Source organism: Peromyscus californicus, unplaced genomic scaffold (genome assembly GCF_007827085.1).
Source record: "Peromyscus californicus insignis strain IS unplaced genomic scaffold, ASM782708v3 Scaffold_8__1_contigs__length_139910024, whole genome shotgun sequence".
Classification (NCBI taxonomy): domain Eukaryota; kingdom Metazoa; phylum Chordata; class Mammalia; order Rodentia; family Cricetidae; genus Peromyscus; species Peromyscus californicus.
In genome coordinates, this window is record NW_026294606.1 from 86,519,531 (window position 1) to 86,544,243 (window position 24,713).

Sequence of the window (24,713 nt, forward strand, 5' to 3'; positions counted from 1 at the left end):
TGAGGGTCCGAGAATGTTACCCTCATCTTATAGATGAGGAAACCAAGACCAGAACAGGGAGGTCAGGGCCTGCAGAGATCACAAAGTCACTGGCTGGAGCTGGGATCTGAACCCAGGTGATCTGAGTCTACATCTTCAGCCTCTTGGTTCACTTCTGCGAATTCACAGAGCCCTGCAGACCTCGGAATGTGTCCCACATGGTGTGAAGAAGAACAATGAGGCAGAAGGCTTGTTTCAGACCCAATAGCTCACAGACAAACACAAAAGACCTCTATGAATCCCCAGGAGAGGGCCCAGAGGTTTGCTGGGCACAGCCATGCTCCCTCTTAGACCAAAGTGAATCACACATCTCACCAACACAGGGACGCAGAACACCAGGTGGCCTCTGTGGTGGGGAGTTGACTTTACCTGGTGATGTCGTAGACAAGGAGTGCCCCTGCTGCACCTCTGTAGTAGCTTCTGGTCACAGACCTAAAGGAATGACAGGCTTCTAACAATCGAGGCCTTTACTTCTCCCCATTAAAAACCATGTTTCCTTGTGAACCACAACACAGAGCCAGGACAAGGGGCACTCTCTTCAAAGAGGGGCAGCTCTGCTGAGCAGCTCCTTAGGCACAGGAGGTCTGGCGTCTGCATGTGGCCCAAATGTCCTTAGCTCTATGTGGGCGCCAAGCTCTGGGAAACCTTCCCATCTCTGTCTGCCACCTGCGGGTGTCCTGTGCCATTCTCTCCCTCCTTCCCCAGAAAAGCCCAGGATGGGAGCAGCCTAGATTCCTGCTGTCGGCCCACATTTACTCTGCCCCATGGAACACCCTTCTTTACTGCTTGCTCTACGAGGACTGGCCTTTTGTCCACTTCACATTCTCAATGATCTGTTTCTCTTCTGTAATGCCAATTTTTCTTTGCTAGCTTTTTAAAAAAACTTTATTATTGTGTGTATGACGTTGGGGTGGGGCATGTATGTAGAAGTCAGAGGACAACTTTGTGACGTGACTTCTTCCACCTTTACAGGGGTTCTGGGGATGGAATTCGGATCGTCAGGCTTGCCCGGCTTTACCTACTGAGCCATCTTGGTAGATTTTTTTTTTTTATACTAGCAAAGTAACATTTGCTTTGGCACCTCCTATGGTCTCACACTGTATGGCTCAGACTGGCCTTGATCCCCTGGACTTAAATGATCCTCCTGCTTCATCCTCCAAAGTAGGACTATAGGTACCACCATACCATAGCCCCAATTTTAGTTAAAAAGTGAAAAGTCTGCTGTGGGGGTGACTCCATGACTTGATGGACTGTGCAGAAAGCATGACTAAAATGTTCACACACTGTCTTGCATTCACTGTTACAAGATGCTAACCACACAACCTGATTAGCAGGGACCTGGGGTCAGTTGTGCAGGAGTGTCCTGCAGGATTCATAGCGGCTGTACAGCAGTTAGTGTAAAGGAATAAAAACCCACCATGGGTGTTTAAAAATTCCTCACAGAAGTGTAATGTGGAAAATTCCTCACAGAAGTGTAATGTGGAAAAAGCCATTGGTCCTGTTGCAGCATACTACAGCTATGATGGTGCTACACACCCGTCATCCTGACACTCAAGAGCATGACACAAGAGGGTCATGGGCCTGAGGTCTACCCAGACTGCTCAGCTAGACCCTGCCTCAAAACACCAAAGGACAGACATCACGAAAGCTGAACCCAGCTACAGAGATGCTCAGCGTCACAGCCTCCTGACTGAGTTGCCGCCACCTCAGAGGTTCTAGTTATCTAGTGCTGTCTCTTGCTTGTTTGTTTTGGTATCTGGGGTCCAGTCAGTACTCTGAGCAGTGAGAACTTCCAGGCTGAGCTGGAGCTTTTGAAATCAGTGTACATGTTGGTTTGAGACCACACGCAGTGAGGGAATCTAGCTAAATAGTTTGAGTCCAAGTTCAAGTATTCTTAGTAAATTAAGAGAGCTACCTGAATCGCTCCTGTCCGGCTGTGTCCCATATCTGTAACTTTACATATTTACCACCAACATTTATTATTTTTGAGCCAAATTCCACTCCTATGGTATGATTTGAGTCATCTTTGACTAAAAAAGAAAAACAGAACAAATAATTACATTTTAGAACATGAAGTTAACAATTCACAGATTTAAACAGTAATGTTAGGATCAAGGGCTAAAATAAAAATAGTAAAAAGAAGTGGGGCAGGGGACTGTAGTCAGAAGTTTTCCTGTGTCCTGCCCATCCGGCAGCCGCTAGGACAAGTAAACACACAGAGGCTTATATTACTTGCAAATGTATGGCCTAATGGCTCAGGCTTCATGCTGGCTAGCTCTTATATCTTAAATTAATCCATTTCTATTAATCTATATTTTGCCACATGTTGCATGGCTTACCAGTCTGCTGGCATGTTGTTCCTTGGGTGGCAGGCTGGCATCTCTCTGCCTCTCCTTTCTCTTCCTGTCTAGCTGCTTCGAATTCTGCCTGTCTCTAGCTACCTTGCCATAGGCCAATGCAGCTTTATTTATCAACCAATCAGAGCAACACATATTCACAGTGTACAGAAAGACCTCCCACAGCAGGGGACATACCAAGGGCTCTGCAGATGGGAAGGCTGTTAGCTTCAGCCATCCATCTCTAACAGTCAGCTGACGAATGACACTAACTAAATCACGTGATTCCTTTTCTCAAAGAGACAGTAGGGTGTTCCCCCATCTCCTAACACGTGCTATAGTGACTGGAAGAGGCTGCCCTGAGCCTGTGACACCCTACTGTCCATGGAGAAGTCTGACACCAGCCACCTTCTGACACCAGCCTGCTGCACAGTAGGGCATGTGCCTGGTAACCAGCTGGACACTTGGTCAGCAGTGAGGTGGTCAAAGTGCAGTTATTCCAAAGAACTGAACAGAGGGGACCCCAAGGATAACCTGATCATAGAACTCTGATTTGGGGTCTGTCTGAGGAAAAAAATTTTTTTTGTCCTTTCTTATGTGTATTGCTGGTGCCAAATGTTCATTAATTCTAGCATTGCACAGCAAAACTTTGAATGAGTTTATTGCAGAGTCCCATCACTTCTAAATACACCTGGGACATGCCATCAGTACAAGGTGGCTGTGACAAAGGATGAGTTAGAACAAATGCTACTCCTGTCCCCTGCCGGCTCCCATCATGACTTGGACACAGCGGACTGCTGCTGAAATCAGGGGGGCCACTTGATGCGTCTTTTTTTTTTTTTTCCTAGAAGGATGAGAGGTTAGACAGTGAATCCAGCCGACGCCAGAGACAGACTCAGTGTGATCAGGTAGGAAGCCCCTCCCCCCCACCCCAGGCACACTGCACGGAGGACCTCGGCAGCAGCCCAGGTGGAGGCGTGCTGTTGTGACAAGGAGAGAGCGAGCTCGTCCTTGAGGCTCTGGGGACAGTTAGGGATGGATACACACCCTGCCTGGCTGCTCTGTTCTTTTCAGAGATGGAGCAGACACTAGCTACGGAAAGGATGTCAGGGGTATTGGTTCATGCCTGCAGTCCTGGCAATTGGGAGGCTGAGGCAAGAAGACCGGCATGGATTTGGGACCAAGTTGGCTATAGCCCGAGAGCTAAAGGATGAGTGAGGACCTGTTTCCAAAAATCAAAAGCAAGCGAACGTACAGAGAACCAACCACCTCTGTTGGTAAACCACACTAGAGCCTATGCTGGGCAGAGGAAGTGGCAGAATAAATTCCAGAAACATCTTTTCATTCTCTGTCAAGACACTCTGTACTCTTCCCCACCTGAGGGGTTCCCACCTTAGGTGCACTTTATTACGCCAGTTCTGTGTCGAGCTTTCCTCTGACGGCCCTAAACTAGCAGATCACTCTCCACAGCTCTTTACACTGTGATCACAGTTCTGCTTATTCTAAGGGCTTTTTTGAGCCTACCGGCTTCCATACTCTCATATATTGTGGAAGAAAGATCAAATCTCCCTTTCCTAAATGTTACTAGTCAACGTAAGCATGTGGGGCTGTGTCCAGAGTCCCCCGTAACAGACACTCCTCCCAGGAGCACCTCTGAGTTCTCCATTTCACTTCCTGGCCTGTAGACAGGACAGGAGACAGAAGGGCCTGAGAGGCACTAAAGGCCACCCAGAGCAACTGAAGGCTATAACCTGCCCAACTGCACTCCAATGTGTATCTGGCTGCTCTGCCGGAAACAGGGTCCCTGCTGAAGAATCCTTGGCTATGCTAACCATCTTGTCATCTCTTAGGATAGGAAAAGACGATAACTGAGCCACTACTAAACTGAAATACTAAATTAATAAAAATTCTGTCATGTAAAAGTCTAAGAATACAACCTATTTGGGCACAGACCTTTAATAATAGCACTCAGAAGGCAAGGAGCATTGGGTGGATCTCTTTGAGTTCAAGGCTACCCTGGTTTACATAGTAAGTTTCAGTCATGTAGCCAAGGCTACATAACAAGACCTTATATTTCAAAACGAAACAAAACCCAAAACACAACCTTGTAATCTACTTAAAAGTCCTTTGACCTAGTGGTAGACCCTGTGGGATACAATACTGACCCACCAGGCAAGACACGCCCACTGGCACAACAGTAGCCTGGATGTTACAGAAGGAACCAGCCACCTTCAGACTGGATTTGAGGCCTGCCCCACAGGAGGAAATTCATGCCTAGCACTGTAATCTTGGCCAAAAGCCCATGCTGGAGAGGTTATAGACCTCAGCGGAGAACCTAGTATAGTTGTTTTGCTAAATGGACATGTTGTCAAGCTGCCTTCTAAACGTTTATGATTCTACCCGTGGATTAGTGCTGCTCTCAACCTTGGTCAGAGAAGCTTCCTTTTGGAGTGGACAGAAGTTGATGCAGAGACCCACAACTGCTCAAAGTGCTGAAGACAGAGCCTGGCTGCTGCTCACAGAGAAGTGGGCGGGAGGGGGGAGCAGGTGAAAGTGTGAGAGCCAGAGGGTGGGGAGGGCTGCTGTGAAATGCTGTCTCTGGACACGGCGCGGCCACTGCAGTCACGAACTCACCGCACTGACGGGAAGTCACCTGCACGAAGTGGGGCCGTCAACACTCCGGCATGGATGGGTGAGGGGCCCACTAGGCACTAGCCCTAGCTGAGGAGATATTAGCAGTCAATGGCCGCTAGGGGAGGGAGAGTCACTTTACTTCAGAGTGTAGCCAGTGGTGAGCTGTCTGCTCTCGATGACGCAGTAAATAACCCCCCACACATACGCATGCAAGCAACCTTAATCAAACTCAGTGATGTTACATGCAAGTAGGGAGAGGTTGGGGCATCTTAGGAAGAAGGGTTCTAGAGGGAGGTGGAGAGGATAAGGGGCTGGGGGTGGAGATGATCGAAGTATATACATGTATGAAAATTTCAAATAATAAAAACTTAGAATTGAAGTACTTCGAAGCTATGGGTTCCCCCTCCAGAAAGCTCAGATTTCCCATAAGCACCTCTGTGCCCAGGGTGCTCAGACTTTACAAAAATGTCTGGTCTCACTCACATTTTTTTTCAATGAACTGATGAAGCAAGCAAGATTTGCCGGTTCCTGCATTTCCGATGACCAAGAATTTAAACAAGAAGTCTGAAAGAAAAAAAAAAAAAGAATAAGAAATAACTTTAAAGGGAGCTATGAACACACTCAGAATATGGTCATAGAATCTAGTGATATGATAGAGGAGGTAACTGAATCTTCTGTGAAAACACACACTGGCTTGCCTTTTCATGTCTACACATTTTACATTTGCATATTTCGGATATATTCGGAGCTTTTCCAAACTGCTCCTTCAACAACTTCAGAAACCTGAAGGTTGAAAATTAACTTTGACAGTGAATAAACTGGTCCCTGCTAACCACTACAAACACACAGACTTAGTTGCAAGCAAAATCTGTTCCTTTCTTCTCTACACAGAGGTGAGTTCCCAGGCATGTAGCTCCATGCATCACTTCTCATCCCTTGGCTGTAGTTCCTGGAAGGCAGCTGAGGCCAAGTTCAGGCTGCAAGGTCTAGTGTCTGATTCGGTGCAGACAGGGTCGTAATTTGGAATATTCCTTTAAAAATGTATTATTTTATGTGTAGTGGTATTTTGCCTGTATGTCTGTGTACCGACCATGTGTGTGCGGTGCAAAGGTCTGAAGGGGGCAACAGATGCCCCGGAGCTGGAGTTACAGATGGTTGTGAGCTGCTATGCAGAAGCTAGGAATCAAACTTGATTCCTCTGGAAGATCAGCCAATGAATGCTCTTAACTTCTGAGGCAGTGGTTCTCAACCTTCCTAATTGCTGTGACCCTTTATTACAGTTCCTTTTATTATGTTGTGGTGACCCCAACAATAGAATTATTTTTATTGATACTTCATAACTATAACTTTGTTAATGTTATGAATTATGATATAAATATCTAATATACAGGATATGTGACCCCTATGAAAGGGTCATTTGACCCCCTCTCTCAAAGGGGTTGCAGCCTACAGGTTGAGAACTACTGTTCTGCAACATCTCTCCAGCTCTTGGTATATTCCTTTTACAAGATTGAAATAAAAGATTTCCAAGATGGAATTTGTTAATTAGTATGAAGTAGCTTCAGAAAGTCAGGGTTGCAAACTTTCAGTGTAGCAGAGGCTGGTCTTGAACTCTTGATCTTCCTGCCTCTGCCTCATAAGTGCACTACTACAAGTGTACTATCATACCCAGCACTTCAATTGCTCTTTCTCTTTCCTTCTCTCTCCCCCACCCCCTTTCTCTAAGACAGGACCTTACTATGTAGATCATGCTGGCCTCAGACTCCCAGAGATCTGCCTGCCTCCACCTCCCAAGTGCTGAGATTAAAGGCATGATGGCTAGCTTGCTTTCTGTTTTTGATAGAGTCTTACTATGTAGCTCTAGCTGGCTGGACCTTGCTCTGTAGACCAGCTGGCTTCAACTTGGAGATATGCCTGCCCACCTGAGAGCGGGGATTAAAGGCACTCACCTCACCCAGCCAACTGCTTTCTCTTTAGTACGAACTCTAGTCCTGCCCAACTGGGAGCTCCACACATTGGCTCCTTGTCCTCTGAATGGACCTGCCTAGCCTAACCTTGTCTTAACCCTGACCTACTGCAACCCCCCCCCCCCTCCTCCTCTGCCTGGTACCCATGCTCTGTATTCCTAAGTCTCGCCAGACCACATCATCTTCCAGATAGGACCAAGTGCTGATGATCCTAGCCACTCCCTGCTCTCCCCCATTAAGCTGAGGCAGCTGCTGGCTTTCGGCATGGCCCTGTTACCAGTTTCCAAGAACTATAATCATCACTCAGAAATTAAGCCTATTTGGTCTCCAGTGATATCCAAATGGTGGCAGAAAATCATGGCACAGTGCCATTAGAATTGTGCCAGCATTTAAACACCAGTCACTCCAGCTTCTCATTGTATGTTTTTAAAGCATGACATGGAGACGCCGCCCCTCTTTGAGATGCCTACACACACGTTCTTGCATGTGTCTGACTTTCTTCCTGAGTGCTTCTCTTTCTCTCAATCATTAAGTATAAAATCTATATCAAAATATCTTTTAATAGCCCGGTGATGGTAGCGCACGCCTTTAATCCTGGCGCATGGGAGGCAGAGGCAAGCGGATCTCTGTTGAGTTCGAGGTCAGCCTGAGTTCCAGGAAAGGCGCCAAAGCTACACAGAGAAACCCTGTTTCGAAAAACAAAACAAAACAAAAACTTTTAATAAACTTCAACTCTGGTTCAAAAACAAGTTATTATAAGGGCTGGAGAAATGACTTAACAGTTATGAGCACTGGCTGCTTTTGCAGAGGACCTGGGTTGGTTTCTCAGCACCCACATGGCAGCTTCCAGCCATCTTTAACTCCAGTTCCAGGGGATTCAACATCCTCCTCTGGGCTCTGACTCATCAGGTACACCCACAGTGCACTTACATACACACAGACAAAACACATAAAATTAAAAAATAAAACTTTTAGCCGGGCGGTGGTGGCGCACGCCTTTAATCCCAGCACTCGGGAGGCAGAGCCAGGTGGATCTCTGTGAGTTCGAGGCCAGCCTGGGCTACCAAGTGAGTTCCAGGAGAGGCGCAAAGCTACACGGAGAAACCCTGTCTCGAAAAAAACAAAAAAAAAATAAAATAAAATAAAACTTTAACACCAGCATTATTCACAGTAGTAAAACAGGGAAGCAACTCAAATGTCCATCAGTAGAACAGATACCTAAAATGTGCTATCTCCATTCAATGGAACAGGGCTTAGCCTTAAAGAGGAAAGAGCTCCTAATAACTGCTCTAACAGTGTCTGAAGGACGCTAGTGACATAAACTCGTCATAAAATGACAAATACGGAATCCTTTTACGTGAGGTCTTCAGAGTAGACTGAAAGTAGAGAGAGATTGCCAGGGCCTGGGGTGGAATTGGAGACTTGCCATTTCATGGGCACGAGCATCCATTTGGAAATAGGAGAATTCAAGAGACGGTGGTGGACACCGTATTCCACAACGTGACTGTGCTTCCGTCTTTGCTCTCTAGTGGAGAGCTTGTTTATTTTTGAGTTATTGTATCGGTGTTTTGCCTGCATGTATATTTATACACCATGTGCATGCAGTGCCTTTGCAGGGCAGGAGTTAGCTCCCCTGGGACTGAGGCTGCCATATGGGTGCTAGGAATCGAACCTGGGTCCTCTGGAAGAGTAGCCAGTGCTCTTAACCTCCAAGCCATCTCTCTAGCAACCCCATGAAATACGACTGTACTCTAATATCACTGAAATGTATACTCAAAATTTCAGTTGGTTAAGATGGCCAGGCTAAAGGGAACTGAAGTTTCTCAACCTTATTCAACACTCTCTTTTGTTAGGAAACAAAGTTGTATAAGTTATAAAGAGAAGATAAAAAAGAGCTAAAGTTGGGTCTGTTGTTGCCTTAGGAGAGGGAGAAGGTAAAGGCTGGCAACAGGCAGGCAAAGGGAGACTCCCAGGGCACACTAAAGACTGCTCGAAGAGCATAAATCCCTGCTTCTGGACCTTGGACTCACATAGCCCAGTGTGGACACGGGCTGGGATTTGCTGAGCTGTCCTTTATAAACTAACTGCTGACTGCACCGTTGCCACACCCGGCCAAAGGGTGACAGCTCGGCATACCGTGATGGAGAAGGGACGGGCAAGATACACAATCACAACAAAACACCGACGCTCAAAAAGTAAGAGGCTATACATAGAAAACAGCTTGTTCGAAATCACTTTGGCCAAATATCGAAGTACAATGGAGCGTTTAGGAAAACAGAATGATGTTGCTTTTCTGGAACAGTAGCAGAGTGCAGCCTTGGTGGGGTGGGGTCTGGAGTGCCCCGACAACTAGTAAAGCCCACTCATTCCTCCCAAGAGGATGGAAACATTCCCCTTTGACAATGAATTATGAGCTGATACTGTAATTATTTCAGACAATATACTCTGAATCAGGAAATCAACAATAATATGCCCCAGAAAGCGATGCAGATCACTTCAGAAGGGCACACCCTGACTAGAGACACAAAGGTTCCCCACACATGGCCCTCTGAAGATGTTTACAACCTAAAGCTATAAAACACACAAAGAAACAACTCCTTATGAGGACATTATACGTGACATAAGCCAAATGTTGATGATCCCATTTATGTGAGGTTCCTGGAGTTCACACACAGAGAACAGGGGCTAGTGGGCATGGGAATCATCTCAGTGCCTCAATGTGTGCAGACCCTGTCTTCAGGACCTGCTAAAGGGCAGCTTGGTAAGAGGTCATCGGGATGACCAATAACATGAAAATGTAGTTAAAAGTGAAGGAACAGGAGGCTTGAGAGAATGGGTAGAATAGAGTCTAGATTGCCTAGGGAGAGAAAAGACAACCATTAAATGTAAGTTCTCCCAGGGCCTGGTGCTACAGGCCTGCCATCCGGCTACTTGAGAGGATGAAGCAAGAGGATTTCAAGTTTAAGGCCAGCCTGGACAACTTAGTTTGTTTCATAATGAAAAGCAGAAGAAGAGGGCTGGGCATGTGTTAATGACTAGGTAGAGAACATATGCCCGGTGTGTACAGGGGCCTGGGTTCAGTCTCCAGTGCTGAGAAAACAAAACAAAAATACGTTAAAGAGGAGATGGACAAAATGAAGGCAGAAGGAGCGGAGCAGAAGCTGGAGGAAAATTACTAGCAGACAACAGAGCGTCACCAAGAAAACAGGGGAACCCCAAAGACACAGAGGACAGAGGGAACTCTAACTTCTGTAAAAGAGGGATCAACACCAAAAGAAACAGTGATATATATATATGACATTAAAGCAATCAGTTGGGTGTGGTAGTTCATGCCTGAGGTCCCAGGACTTGGGGGGCAGAGGCAAGAGCATCACTAAGAGTTCAAGGCCAGCCTGGGCTACAGTGTGAGACCCTGCTTCAAAACAAGGGCCAGCAAGGTGGCTCAGCAGGTAAAGGTACTTTCTGGGCAAGCCTGATGATCTGAGACTAATCCCCGGAGCCTATGTAAAGGTGGGAGCATGGTGGCACATTATGTGCCCCACCCGTCATACACATACACGCCATAATAATTAAAAAAAAATTAAAACAAAAATTATCATAATAAAAATAACACTGAACTGCTGAGAGGAGTAAGTGTACACACAGACAAGGACAAAGTGGACAGAGAGTGTGGCGCAATCAGCAGGAAGGAAGACTCCCTCAAGGAGATGGGGTGCCCCAACTGTAAGGTCAGAGTGATGGGCGCAACAGCTACTCGCCTAGGTGTTCCTCTTCCTTTGAGAGTCAGGAGTTCTCAGATTCTGGTAACATAGTTATGAGCAAGTGCAACTGGCCTTCCTTCTCTTTAGTTCTAAACTATGTATGGCTGCTTTAAAAACAAAATGATGACTTTGTCCGACATGATTGTAGAAATACGTACTAGAATTGCCTAAGTAAGTGAGAAATGGCGAAGTTAAGGAAATACAAAGAGGGGGCTGGAGGGATGGCTCAGAGGTTAAGAGCACTTGCTGTTTTTGCAGAGGACCAGGGTTCAGTTCCCAGAACCCATGCGGCAGGCAACAACCTTTTGTAACTCCAGTTGCAGGGGATCTCATGCCCTCTCCTGGCCTCCAAGGGCACTGCATACATGTGCTGCACAGACATCCACGCAGGTGAGACACTCATACACATACATAACATCTTATAATCAAGGGAAGGTAGGAGCAAAGGAAGGCAAGGGTTCTCCCCTGGATCTGGTAAATGGCAACAGCCAGTGATGACATATTGCACGTGTATAATGCTGTATCCCTAGCAACCACTAAAACACTGTAATGAGAACTGTGTGGGACCGGTGTGGTGTAATCAACACTTTGGGAGATGAATGCAACAGAATCAGGAATCTAAAGTCACTTCAGCTGTTTAAGGATGTAGGCGCCAACCAGGGCTCTGTGAGACCCTATCTCAACAACAATAATAAATAAAACAAGCCCTCACCACACACCACCCATCCACCAACCAAACAACAAAAAGGGAGAGAGCAGAGGGGGGTTGGCTAACATGAAAAGGGGCTGCTCAAGTGACAGCACAGTAGACGCTGAGCTGTGGGTTCTTCCGCGTTGTTTTGTTTTGTTTTTGTGACCTTTGTTTCCTCCCAAATCATAGTGGAACGGATTTCTCTTCTTAGGGTATTTCTTCCCTGAATCCGCTTGAAAACCCCATGGTTATTATACTCACAAGGTAATGGTTTCTTCAGGGAGGAATTAGCTTGAAGGCAGGGAAAAGTCTGTATCCCAAAATAGAAATGCTAAAATGGGACATTATACCAGTGTACTTTTAACTTTCCATATGATAAATGTCAGAAGGGATTATGGGAAAGCTATCAAGCAATCAGCAATCAGTGGGGAGACATCAGCCACCCTTCCATGGAGGCATTACAGAGTAAAAACAGTCACAGCTGCCAGAGGACATGACATTCAGTGCCCTTACCTCCTCCCCAGACCCCAGCAGACCCACAGCTGGACCATGAGCTAAGGCACAGAAGCAGGGTATGCAGTAGGGGACAGGTCAAAATGACCAAACAGCCCGTGCCAGTGACCTCAGGCTTGGTGAGTAACGGCGCCTCTGCTTGTGGAGCTGCTGCTGTCTGTGACCTCCATCTTGCTTTAATCCTGGGCCTGTTCCCAGTCTCAGACCATGGCCCCACTCTGTATCATGGGATCCTGCTCTTTTCTTCTGACTGTTAGCATAAAACTGATCTGGAACTGGGATGTGCAACCCCCAAGATGAGAGGATGCTATGCGGGGAGGGGGACTTGCCACCTGCAGTCTGTGTCAACACCAGATTTCAGGGGACAGCATCCGGGTCCTCCCAAGAATGCTGCCCACTTCTCTAAGGAAGGGGAAAGAGGTACGTGAGACACAAACATAGTGGCCTCCTTCCAGGACAGCCACCCTCATGCACGCTGCCAACCTCACAGTGGAGAGCTTTTGAACACAAGTTCTGACACCGTCCTGGTTTTCCCTTCATGTAGCCACTTTGATGCTAAGATTTCTGCATGCCATGGTAGGTTGGAGGCCCTTGAACTGCAGGACTCTCTCCAGGGGTCCCTCTTCCTGACAGAAAGGGTTCAGGCTGGATGGCACTTAGCTTTGGATAGGTAGGATGGAGGCATGGGGGGGGAGCGGTTCTTACTTTCCTGCTTAGTTTGGAATTCGAAGACCCATATAAGGGATGCCAAAGGTTGCAAGAAGAATCTATTTTGAGATACAGAGTGGCAGATTCAGCTGATAACACCTGCAAGCCAACAAGGTGAGCCCACAGGAAGCATCCCTCACAGGGGTTGACCGTGAAAAGGTGAAGTCCGTGCCCTTGAGGCATGGCAGAATCCTGACTACAGTGGGCTGAAGAATGAAGTGATACTGTGTGGATGGAAATACTGGCAGCTCGTCCAAGAAGCTGGGAGGGAAGAGGTAGAGAGTTAGAAGGGGATGCAGAGTAGTGGATACACCAGGAAAGAAGGAGGGGAGGGGATGAGATGCAGCAACTGAGACCTGGGGACAGCTTGTGCAGAAGGCCGGTTCATCTTGGATGGCAAGACTTCCTTCTGAGACAATAGGGAAGGCACAGATGAATGTGCTGACTGGAACAGGTGGGCACATCCTCTGCCAGTATCTTCATCTACTGGTGGGCTCCACCGGGGCGGATAATGGCTTGAGATGTGGAAGACAGCTGACATACAGGAGAGTGCTGGGGTGAACAAGCTGCACCCCTGCCCCCATCTCCCCCTACAAAGCTCTCTGTCCTATCGCAGCAGGTCTGATTAAGGACTGGGCCAGGACTTTGCAAAGCACATGTCCTAGAAGCACAGAGAAGCAGTGGCAACAGATAAAGATGCTGGAGCCAGGGGTGGAGGGCAGGGTATCTGGAAGGGAGGCAGACCATGGCCTCTCAAAGGCCCAGGAACTTCCATGTCAGGATGGATGTGGTCAGTGATAGGAACTGGACAGAGGATGCCCAGGTTGAAGTCAGGGAACTGAATACCTAAAGCAGGAGAGGAGATGACCAGAATTGACCCTGCCGAGCCGCGAGGCTGAGGAGCTGACCTGTCCTCTGTACAGACGCTTCGGGCACCACGTCAGGAGCTGAGGACAAAGCAGGACGCTCGGCAGATGACCTGACGATGGCTAGCCTGAATGTCCATGGACGACGGCAACTCTAACGGGCTGGCGGGGCTCAGCATGAAGGGGGTGCGTATTTCAGGAAATGCAAAGTCTGGTGCCCTCCTAAGGGGTCAGCAGCCCAGAATGGGAAGTCAGCTGCCAGTGCAGGACACAGTGAACTAAAGATAAAGAGGTCTGATTGGAACAGCTGCCCTTAATGAGGAACAAATTTGGGGTGTATTAAGGAGTAGACTGTCGAATTTGATTAGGTTAACAGGAGGATGAAGCCTGCCAAACTCTATAAAGAAATAAGGGCAAATAATCTGTCAAGATGACTTAAAAAATATTTCAATCAGAGGAGAGACAGAGAGGAGAGAAAGAGGGAGAGAGCTGAACAGCTTTTCCATGTTAGACAGGGTCTTAATATGCAGTCTAGGCTTCTGCCTCCACCTCCCAAGTACTGGGATTACAAGTGTGTGTGACCCCACCCAGTGTGAATAGCTAACCTGACTTGTGGCCGACCCAAAGGACCTTCCTGACATGCCATGGCCTACTGGGAGAGCAGGTAAGCATGCTAGACAGAGTACAATCAACTCGCTCTCAGCTCCTCCTTTATGGGGAGCTGGTTCATGAGGTGTCAGCTTTGACAACGGAGGGCAGAGACTTGAGGTCTCATCATCTTTGAGAGTCTGACCTCCTGCTGTCGTGACCTAGCAATGGGACATTGTTCAGATGGCCAGTGTCTGTGCTCTAGAGGCCTCCGAAGTCTGTGGTACCACTATGCACTCTCACCTTTTAGCTCTAGTTAGCCCTGGATCCACAGACAGATTTTGCTCTGTATGGAACACAGTGAGTCAACAAGATCTGGTCACATCAGTAGAACTGCTGAAGGCTAGCCTCTTGGTCATCTCCCCCTGTACATGGGACCTAGGCCCACCTCACAGTGGGTCTGAGTTCTGGACTATCGGACTCCACCCCCATCTGCAGGTAAGATTAACTGCCCACTCAGGCACATACCTGCTGCTTGCGTGGGGAAAGTCCCCAGTGTAGCACTGGGCACAGGACTATCATTGGTGTCAGAAGGGCGTCAGACAGCGGTCAAGCTGAGGCCTGACAACAGCTAGAGATAGTCCATTCATGGGCATGTGCAACTAAAGAGCGTGAACTGCAGTCCTAAAACAGACCAGAGCGTCCATAATGTTTTTATGGCTGTAGAGAGCCAGCCTGGCATGCACAAAGCACTGGGGTTGATACCTAGTGTCCTTAAACTGGGCGTGGTGGTGCACAGCTATAATCTCAGCACTCAGGGCGGAGGCAGCAGCATCAGAAGTGGATGGGAGTTGTCTACACAGGGAGTTGGAGAGGAAAGTAAATGAGGGGCTACCATGTCATCATGACTTGGGACAAACAGGAGTTCCCTCTGCAATCAGTAACAAGGAAGCCAGACACCTGAATGCACAGGGGCTCTCCAATGAGAGCACCCCACTGGGGTTCCAAGCTGAGTGCGGGGCACAGATTTGCCCAGCAGTACCTGGGCAGGTCTCCTACAGCCTGCTTGTCACCGTGTCACTTCTTTGGCTGCCCAGCTTTCATCCGACCGTCACATGAATCTGGCAGCTGCAGAACCAGGTCCTCCCACACTTGGCTCAGAGGCCTGGCAGGGCCTTGGCTTCAGATCTGGGTCCTCAGCAGGGACGCTTGTTTTCCCTATTTTCAGACGCTGTGAAGTACCCACGTGACCTTGTCAGTCCAGGAAATTTGATCTCCAGAACGGGTTTTATTAGAGTTCTGTTTCCACTAACATAATGTCTGACTTCTACCACAAAGAAAATAGTCAAACCAGGCCTCCAAGTCAAGTTTCTATTTATTTTGTCTTTTTTGTTTTATCTTCTCTGACTGAGAGCAAAATTGTTTCTCAAATGGATTCACATCAAAGCTTGTTTTGGCTGGCTGTGCCCTGGATTGTACAGAGGACCAAGGCAGATGCTCACCTGGACCCTCTGTTCCTGAAGACTAGCATTGAAAGGAAGTTTTTGCTTTGATCATAAGCAAGAGCTGATCTGCACAAGGATCCATGGGCTGTGCTCAGACCTGTGTTTACTTTGTGAGCATTCTCCTAATAACTGCTGTGGAAGGTACACCAGCAGACAGTGGGGTTGCTAAACGCACACTCTACTTATATGAACAGCGGTGATGAAGGAGGGCTGCTTTTGTTCTTGAGTCTCCAGTGCTTTTCTGTGTGATTAAAAATTTATGTTTGAAAAGAAAATGATAAATGTCTCTCTAAAATAGACCTTACATTCATAATTTATTAGCACTTTATGAATAGCGTCCTTTCTTCTCCCATCCAAATACCATGACTCCTTAAGGTTTAAATGCCAAAGCATGCCACACCTGTGAGGAGATGGAGCCAGGTATGGTGGTTCAATCAGGTAGTCTGTTTCAGGAGGTGGAGGCAGAAGGATCAGGATCAAGTCTAACCTTGGCTACAAAGCAAGTTTGAGGCCTGCCTGGGTTATAGGAAACCCTGTCTCTTTTATTATTTTTATTTTTAAAGATTTAAAGATTTGCCAGAAGAGGGGACCAGATTTCATTGCAGATGGTTGTGAACCTCCTTGTGGTTGCTGGGAACTGAACTCACGACCTCTGAAAGAGAAGCCAGTGCTTGCTGTTAACCTCTGAGCCATCTCTCCAGCCCTATTATTTCTTATTTTTAAAACAGCATATGTGTGTCTGTGTGGGTATATGCACATGAATGCAGGTGCCCGCAGAGGCCAGAGGTGATTAGACCCCCTGGAGCTGGAGTAACAGGAGTAACAGGGGAGTTACAGGTTGTGAACAACCTGATATGCATGCTGGGAACTGAACTTGGGTCATCTGGAAGAGAGCAAGTATTCTTAACCACTAAGCCATTTCTCCAGCCTGAAACCCTGTCTTGAAACAACAACACAAAACCAGAGGAGAGAAGCAGAAACACCCACAAGATGCAGCCACTAAGTGCTGTGAGCTGCTGCTGGAGGCACACCGGAGCACGGGTTCTACTAGACGTCAGATCCACGGCCATCACACACTTGTTTGTACTGACCAAGTCTTTCACAACATCAACTACCCTTGGAACTCTTACTTTTGAAACAAAGTCTCACTTTGCAGCCCTTGCTGGCCTGTGGCTCTCTGTGTAGACCAGACTGGATCTGCTCGTTTCTGACTCTGAGAGCTAGGATTGAAGGCTGTTCTACTCAGTTCCTGGAACTCTTAGACAAGCTTAAAATAAATAAAATAAAATAAAATAAAATGTGTAAGTACACGGTACTTACTTGCCTTATGTTCTCTGCTATAATGTGGTTCCTTTTTTTAAAAATCTTTCTTAAAGACTGGGTTTCATATAGCCCAGGCTACCCTCCTACCTCTACTTCACAAATGTTGGGACTATAGGCATGACACCCAGTTCTACCCTTTAAGCAACAGTGCCCTGTGTCATCTTATATTTTATGCCACAGTTATAGCCACTGACTAGCAAATGTCACACAGCCTTCAAGTGCACAGAAAACAACCCAGCCGTGAAACGGGACAATGACACCGGGTGAGGGCTTGATCCATATTACAATCCCCCCAACTTCAGCTCCAGAGCACCCAATTGTCTTCTGAGCTCTGCAGGCACCAGGCACACACGGTATCTTTGCATACATCCGGGCAAACACTCATACACATAAAAGTTAAGTAAGTCTTTAACAAACAGATAAACACAACTGCCCTATCTCAGAAATTCCATCACAGCAACAGGGCTAAGGCCCAGGCCAGGATGCAGGCTAGCAGAGGCTTCCAAATCTTTAACTGGGCAACGTTCTGCTAGAATTACTAAGAATGATAAAAACATACCAGCTCATGGGGCAGTGGTGGCATATGCCTTTAATCCCAGCACTCAGGAGGCAGAGCCAGGCGGATCTCTGTGAGTTCGGGGCCAGCCTGGTCTACAGATCGAGATCCAGGACAGGCACCAAAACTACACAGAGAAATCCTGCCTCAAAAAAAAACAAAAACAAAAACAAAAAAACAAACAAACAAAAAACTCAACTCAGTTTGACCACACCCCCTAGGAGGGTTTGAGAGAAGAAATTCCAGAAACAACTTGAACCTTTTCTCATTTCAAAGAAATGTTCAGGGTTGGAGCGATGACTCAATAGTTAAGAACATTTCCTGCCCTTCCAGAGAATCAGAGTTCAATCCCAGCACCCAGTTCACAACCGCCTACAATGCTAGATCTAGGAGCTCAGATGTCCTCTTTTGGTCTCTGTGGGCACCCATACATGTGGCATACACACACACACACACACACACACACACACACACACACACACACACACACACAAAACAAAACAAAAAATAGCTGGGTTAATCCCAGCATTCAGGAAGCAGAGGCAGGTGGATCTCTAAGTTTGAGGTCAGTCTGATCTACACAATGAGTCAATGTTGAATTGTTAAAAAAAAAAAAAAGTCTATTAAGAATAATTGATACAGAATTTTATTTTTATTTATTTATTTATTTATTTATTTTTGAGACAGGGGTTTTTTTTTAATTTTTTAATTTTTTTTTTTTTTTTTGGTTTTTCGAGACAGGGTTTCTCTGTGTAGCTTTGCGCCTTTCCTGGATCTCGCGCTGTAGACCAGGCTGGCCCCGAACTCACAGAGATCCGCCTGGCTCTGCCTCCCGAGTGCTGGGATTAAAGGCGTGCGCCACCACCGCCCGGCTTGAGACAGGGTTTTGCAACAGCTCTGGCTGTCCTAGAGCTCACTTTGTAAACCAGGCTGGCCTCAAACTCCCAGAGATCAACCTGCCTCTGCCTCCTGAATGCTGGGATTAAAGGTGTGCACCATGCCGGGCGGTGGTGGCGCACGCCTTTAATCCCAGCACTCGGGAGGCAGAGCCAGGCGGATCTCTGTGAGTTCGAGGCCAGCCTGGTCTCCAAAGCGAGTTCCAGGAAAGGCGCAAAGCTACACAGAGAAACCCTGTCTCGAAAAACCAAAAAAAAAAAAAAAAAAAAAAAAAAGGTGTGCACCACTACCACCCGGCCAACATGTGAATTCTTAAAAAACCCACCGACATGGTCTTTAAAAGAAGGACCACTATTACAGCAAGAAGAAAATTTCAAACTTATGTTTACACGAAATTGCTTTTTGGAGAATTTGGAAAGTTTGGGGAATTTAATTTACTCAATCATCATGGTTTTCCAATGATACTGAATTCCAACATAATTTTCTCAAGGCCCCTTCTCTCATGCACATCCAGGGAGCTGTAGGTCCCATGAGAAGCCTGCAGAAGCTGCAGATCCAGGGGTAGATGTGCTAGCAGCAAGCCTCAGGATGTTCCATACCTGCCAAGTCACTGAGATGGGAACCAAGAGAACCTCCCTTTATTCAGGATCTGGCCGAGCAGCCCTGACTCAACTACCTTTTGCCCCTTCCAGGGAGAACAGTAACATGAACTCTGTGGAAAGGCGTCTTGGAGACTTAGCAGAGAGCTGGACTCAGGAGCTGAGGGTGGGGAACAGTCTAAATGGTGCTTTCTCCAAGGCAGGTGGGGACTCAGAGAGCAGCAGCCCGGGTAGGCAGAGGGTTATGTGACTGGGCACGGGACACACTGTATTCTGATTCTCTGGGGGCACCCAGGTGGAATAGTTAGGGAGGGGATGGAGAAATAAGATCCTTAGGAACTAATGGTGAACTGGTACTATATAATCGGAGGCATCCCAGAATCAGAAGTAAAGTCACAGGCTTTAGCACCCAGATGACCATGAGAGGAATACTGATCTTGTTCTGCCAAAGAATCATGTTTCCAATGTTCTTGGATAAGCTGTGATACAATACAGTCATATCAACTACATTAATGTATGTCTGACCTCTACCCATGGTCACAAGCATCCCAGGATAGCTAAGAATGCTGCTCAACACATTTGTAGACTACAAAATCATGTAATAGCAAAAGGTTGGACACGCCTAATAAAGATTTCAAACACAGTTCCTGAGCCAACAGCACCTCTACATCTGGAGCTTTAGGGGAGCCTCTCCCCTGGAACTGACCCTTTTACAGGTGAAACCACATAAATTATTATTATTACTGTGAGTATGTATAATTTGCAACTTCTGATCCTCCTGCCTCCACATCCTAAGTGCCGGGATCATGGACATGCCTCCCACCCCAGGCCCAGACCCTGCTTCTTGAAATGCTCACCAGTAAGTTTTCAGTGAATAAGAAAAAGAAAACTACGACTTTGGCAATCAAAAATGTACTGAATCAAACAAATGTTCTTTTTCTGATGTCTGCTCGAACTGTTTAAATTTTTTGTCAGTTGTGAGTTAAGGCGACGGGGATTCAGGGGATTCTCCTAACAGGAAATTAATTTTACTTTATGAATGAAAGGGCTTTAAAAATGTTGCTTTTTTATTTGAGATATCCTTGTCAATCCTAATTGCCTTATCAAGCCTACATTTCTTCAAGACTCATTGCATAACAACTAAGACCTGTGAGATAGCTTCGGAGGCTTTGCACCTCGAAGTTCCTCAAGTCCAATGGCTTAACGTGACAGGTATCTGCTGTCAGAGCCAGAGGCTGCAGTGAGGTGTGGCAGTGTTGAGCTCCTGCAGGCTCAGGAACGGGTGCTTCCTGCCTCTTCCTAGTTTCTGGTGGTTGCCAGCTACGCTGGGGGGTACATTGGCTGGGTACTGGACCTCTCTAACCTGAGGCTCACTGCCACAGCCCACTCTCCTTGTGTATGTCTGTGTCCATGTTTCCCTGGTCTCATTAGGACACAGTCACTGAGTTTGGGGCATACGACTCCAGCATGACTCCACCTTCAATAATCACTGGCAAAGATCCTATTCCAAATAAGGTCACATGCACAGGTCCAGAACTGGGACTTAAGTGTGACTTTGAGGACACAATTCAAACCTCACATACACAAATGAGGTTGTGTAGTTAGCAGAAAATACTCTGATGATCTCAACCTTATCTTTTAGACACTAGAATGCTGTGCGTTATTTTCTAAGTGGAATATACTATACTGAATATACTATGGTAGAAACAACCACGAGGCCAGCAACAGGAGCAGAATTCTTCTGTCTCGGGAGATTTTCAAATAGTACATGGCATCAATTCTTCCTCCGTGCCATTCTTCTCTAGCAACTGAAGTTTTAAACGCTCCCTGGCATTCTCCCACCATATACACTGCTTAGCAATTTCTGCGACTGACCATTTGGTGTCAGGAATTAAGGAGAGTTTTCAAACTCTCGGGTCTCAGGCTGCTGACATGAGTCCTTGGCCCAGCTAGCGCTCACTGAACACAGTCATAGGATGATGCTGTGTCTCTAACAATCACTAGGACAAGCTCCCTTCAGGTTAGGGACACTCAGGTTGAGGGTCAGTGTTACTTTTGTTAGCTGGGACCAAAATGCCTGAGAGAAGGGAAGGGAGGAAGGATTTGTTTGGCTCAGTTTCCCAGGAGTCAGCCCCTCGGAGCTGGGAATATGTGATGGGACAGTTCACTGATGTGAGAGGCCAGGAAGCAGAGGCCAGGAAGCAGAGAGTGGGACTACAAGAAGAGGCAGGGGGAAGATGGAGTTCCAAGGACATCCCCCCAGTTTCCTCCAGTCATGTCCTACCTCCAACCTTGGATCACGGGCCATAATAACATCAGATCAGGAATATATCAAGGGATTAATTCATTGATTAGTTTGGAGCCCTCGGGATCTAATCATGCCTAGAAAGCCACCACAGACTCACCCACAGGTACACTTTACTAATATCCTAGTGTCTCAGTTTAATCAAGTGGACTAGGTCAACCACATTTCAATGAGAAGCCTACCTATTTAACATTCCAATTTATATTATGATATTATGTGATCTAAAGCACAGGTTCACAGAGTTAGGGACTTCAGATCAAGAAAATGCTGGACACCACTCAGTCAGTGCAAGGTGCAGGGACTGTTCTACAGGCCGTTAGCAGCCAGCTCATTAGTAGCCGTAAAACACGGGCTCCTATGTCTCATCGAATTTCCACCAAGCTGCACAGAACCTCCTTTCACAGAAGAGAGAAAACCAGCCCCGAACACATGGAACTTAAAGGTTAGGCAAACATTCCTATGCCAGCCAACAGGCAAACGTCCAGAAGGAGAGGTCTTGGTTGTTTTAATTTGGGGAACAAAACTGTATAAACACAGTCAAGGATGAGTGAAGGTGACAGCCTCTGCCTTGGTTTTGGGTGACTATTCTTCTACGCCAGCAGCTCTAGAGACCCCTCTTGCCTCTTTCTAAAGCTAGACTTCTACTTTTTAGTTTCTATTCATTGTTTGTTTGTTTTCTCCCTTGAAAGGAAAGATTACATTCAGACTTAGTTAAAAAGTAGAAACCTGGACACGGGGACACATGTCTATAATCCTAGCACTCAGGAGGCAGAGGCAGGAATATTGCCACAAGTGTGAGGCCAGCCTGGGCTACACTGATTTTTAAGTCATCCAGAACTAGAGAGAGAGAAACTGTGTCAAAACAAACAAAAACCAAAACAAAAACCAAAATTAAAAAATAAAGGCATATTTGGAAAATACCTTGAAATGAAGGGAAAGACAAACACACCTGTGGCCCGGACAAAGCCAGTCACCCATGGATAGTGCCTGAAGTTTATAGGGTCAGACATTATGCCTCAGTGCCCCAGGAGTGCTGGTGCCAGGAGACAGTGAACCAGGCGGCTGTGTGCCTCATATTACCCTTCCCAGGGTCCCGCCCTCTCAAAGTCCAAACCTTAAGGTTCTTCAACTGCCTCCTCGCTCTCCTCAAGTTAAGGGGCCCACACCATGCTCCAGACCTGAACTCTGCCTGTCCACTTGCCCCTCTCTGACCTATCTGTGTCAGCTCTTTCTCACACAGTTGGCCAGACCATACTCCTCAGAACTGCTGCCTGGATTTTAACTGTTTATCCATTAAGGTCACAACCGAATTAACCATCTGTTCCTCACTGGACTGTAAACTCTTGGGGAAGTTTCCACGGCACTTTTTTACAATGATTAGAACCTTCCTGGCTGGCCTCTGGCCCCACCCTGTGGCAGGAAGGAATCAGGGGGCACATTGGGATAACCCGGACTGATCACCATGCTTTTCCATGGGAGTCCCTCCCTGGAACCAGCACATACCAAATCAAAGTCTCAAGCCTCAAGTAGGGACTGGTAACCATGCATAGTACCAGTTTATTCTTACCTCGATTGGGGAGGGGGAGCACCCAGCACATGCATTGGAAACTGGGACAAAGATGAAGAAGATACAGCTCCATCTCCAAGGCTTATGGTCATAAAGAGGATATGTGTTTATAAAGAGCTATAAGGCGACCTATAACAGGGTGGAGGGAGGGAGGGAAAGATACGGAAGGCCAGGGGTCTCCAGAAAAGAGATGCAGTCATCCATTTAAAACTCATTATAATCTCAATGCAAAGAAAGGAATTCCAAGCCTTGAGAGGCCCACAGCCATGCCCCCAAAGACACTGAACGCAGGCGTGGCCCTGAGCCCCCATCCCTGCGCTCCGTGCTGCAGCGGGGAGGGGGGAGAATCAATGATAAACTGATTCCCCCAACCTTGAGCTATTTAAATAATCCAAGGAGGGGAATGTAGGGTGAAACCAGGGTCAAGGCAGGAGGGAACTTGGAGGAGAGGATCACAATGCTCTGCACAGCTGGGGGCACCTGCTGGCCAGAGAGTCCAACCCAGCTCCTGATACCCCTAGATCCTTAAGATTCCAGCCCAGCCTTAAACATCCAGGCGCTCTCAAGTTCTAGCCCGACCTTGACACCCCAAGAATCTCAGGATGCCAGCAGTTGACACCCCGGGATTTTCAGTATCTCCACCTAGCCCTGAAACCTAGATTCTCAGAATCCCAGCTACTGGCACTCCACGATTACTAGGATCCCAGCCCAGCCCTAAACACCCCAAGATTCTCAGTATCTCCACCTGGCCTCTGACACCACGAGGTTCTCAGGATCCCAGCCCAGCCCCAACATCTCGATATTCTAAACACCGGCTCTGGAGACCCTGACCCCAGCCACACACATTTCGGGACCCCAAGGCCTGCCCCCCCCCCCCTACACACATAAGCGCGAACCCGCGGGATTTACCGTAAGTCTCGGACATGGCGGTCTGCGCCATCCTGCCGCCACAGTTCCGTGGGATCTGGTACGTCCTCCAGTCTCCACAGAGCGAGGGGGAACGGAGCGTGAAGGGCCGGGTACAGGCCCACTGCGAGCCGGCCACCGGCTGCGGCCCAGCGGGACTCGGTTCCGCGCCTGCGCACCGCCGCCCCGCCGCCCGGCGAAGGAGCCCGGCAGAGGGGGGAGGGGGCGGGGTCGCAGGAGGAAGGAGGAGCGGGGCTGGGGAAGAGGAGGGAGGGAGAGCCAGAGAACTGGTGAGAGGCTCCTACTAGGAGAAGGAGGTGGAGGCGAGAGAGGATGAAGAAGGGGGACCAGGAAGGAAGGAGGGGCGGGGCTCGGGAGGGGTGCCTGCACCCGGCAGATCCTTCCAGATGGCATTGCAACACAAACTCAGTCATCCTTAAGTGTGACCTACCAGGTTAGGGTGAACAGCAGCCCGCCCGAGGGCTTGCTTTGAAGGGAAGAGGGTTCACCAGCAGAAAGCCAAGCTCTTACCCTAAGCAGGTGTGTTTGGTCACCTGAACTCCCCGACTCACCTCTTTCAGGGGACTGTGCATTAGAGATTGGGGAACAGTGTTGCCTGGCCCTTACTGCCTCTAATTTCAAAGGTGTGTTCGGCTTAGGAAGCAATGCAGGTCAGAACCTACTCCTACTCCCAAGAAAAGGGGTCGGGGGACATTTATTGAAAGGCAAACTGGGGTCAGGAATTTGGCCCCCTTGAGCAAACCAGGGCCTGAGAGCCTGCCTTCTTCCCAGGAGCAACAGAGGCCTGGGTGGTGGAAAAGGCCACTGTGTACCTTTTTACCCTAGGCCATCTGGCTCTGCCACGGATCTATCACCAGGCATTCCCGCCTGCCCGGTGCTGCCTGGCCCAGTATTTCACTCTTTTGTCTTGTGACACAGAAAATTAAGGAGA

General features: G+C 47.7%; 1 protein-coding gene across 1 annotated transcript in view; it reads right to left on the reverse strand.

The window, feature by feature from the left end:
- Rab4a (RAB4A, member RAS oncogene family) overlaps positions 1–24,015 on the reverse strand; it is a 28,832-nt gene extending 4,817 nt beyond the window's left edge. Inside the window, exons 1-4 of the mRNA XM_052729396.1 lie at positions 23,765–24,015; positions 5,493–5,573; positions 1,955–2,069; positions 409–471 (exon numbers count right to left, since the gene is read on the reverse strand). Coding sequence (XP_052585356.1) covers positions 409–471; positions 1,955–2,069; positions 5,493–5,573; positions 23,765–23,795 — 290 coding nt within the window. The 5' untranslated portion in view covers positions 23,796–24,015. The remainder of the gene's footprint in view (positions 1–408; positions 472–1,954; positions 2,070–5,492; positions 5,574–23,764) is intronic.
- Between the last annotated feature and the right edge of the window lie 698 nt (positions 24,016–24,713).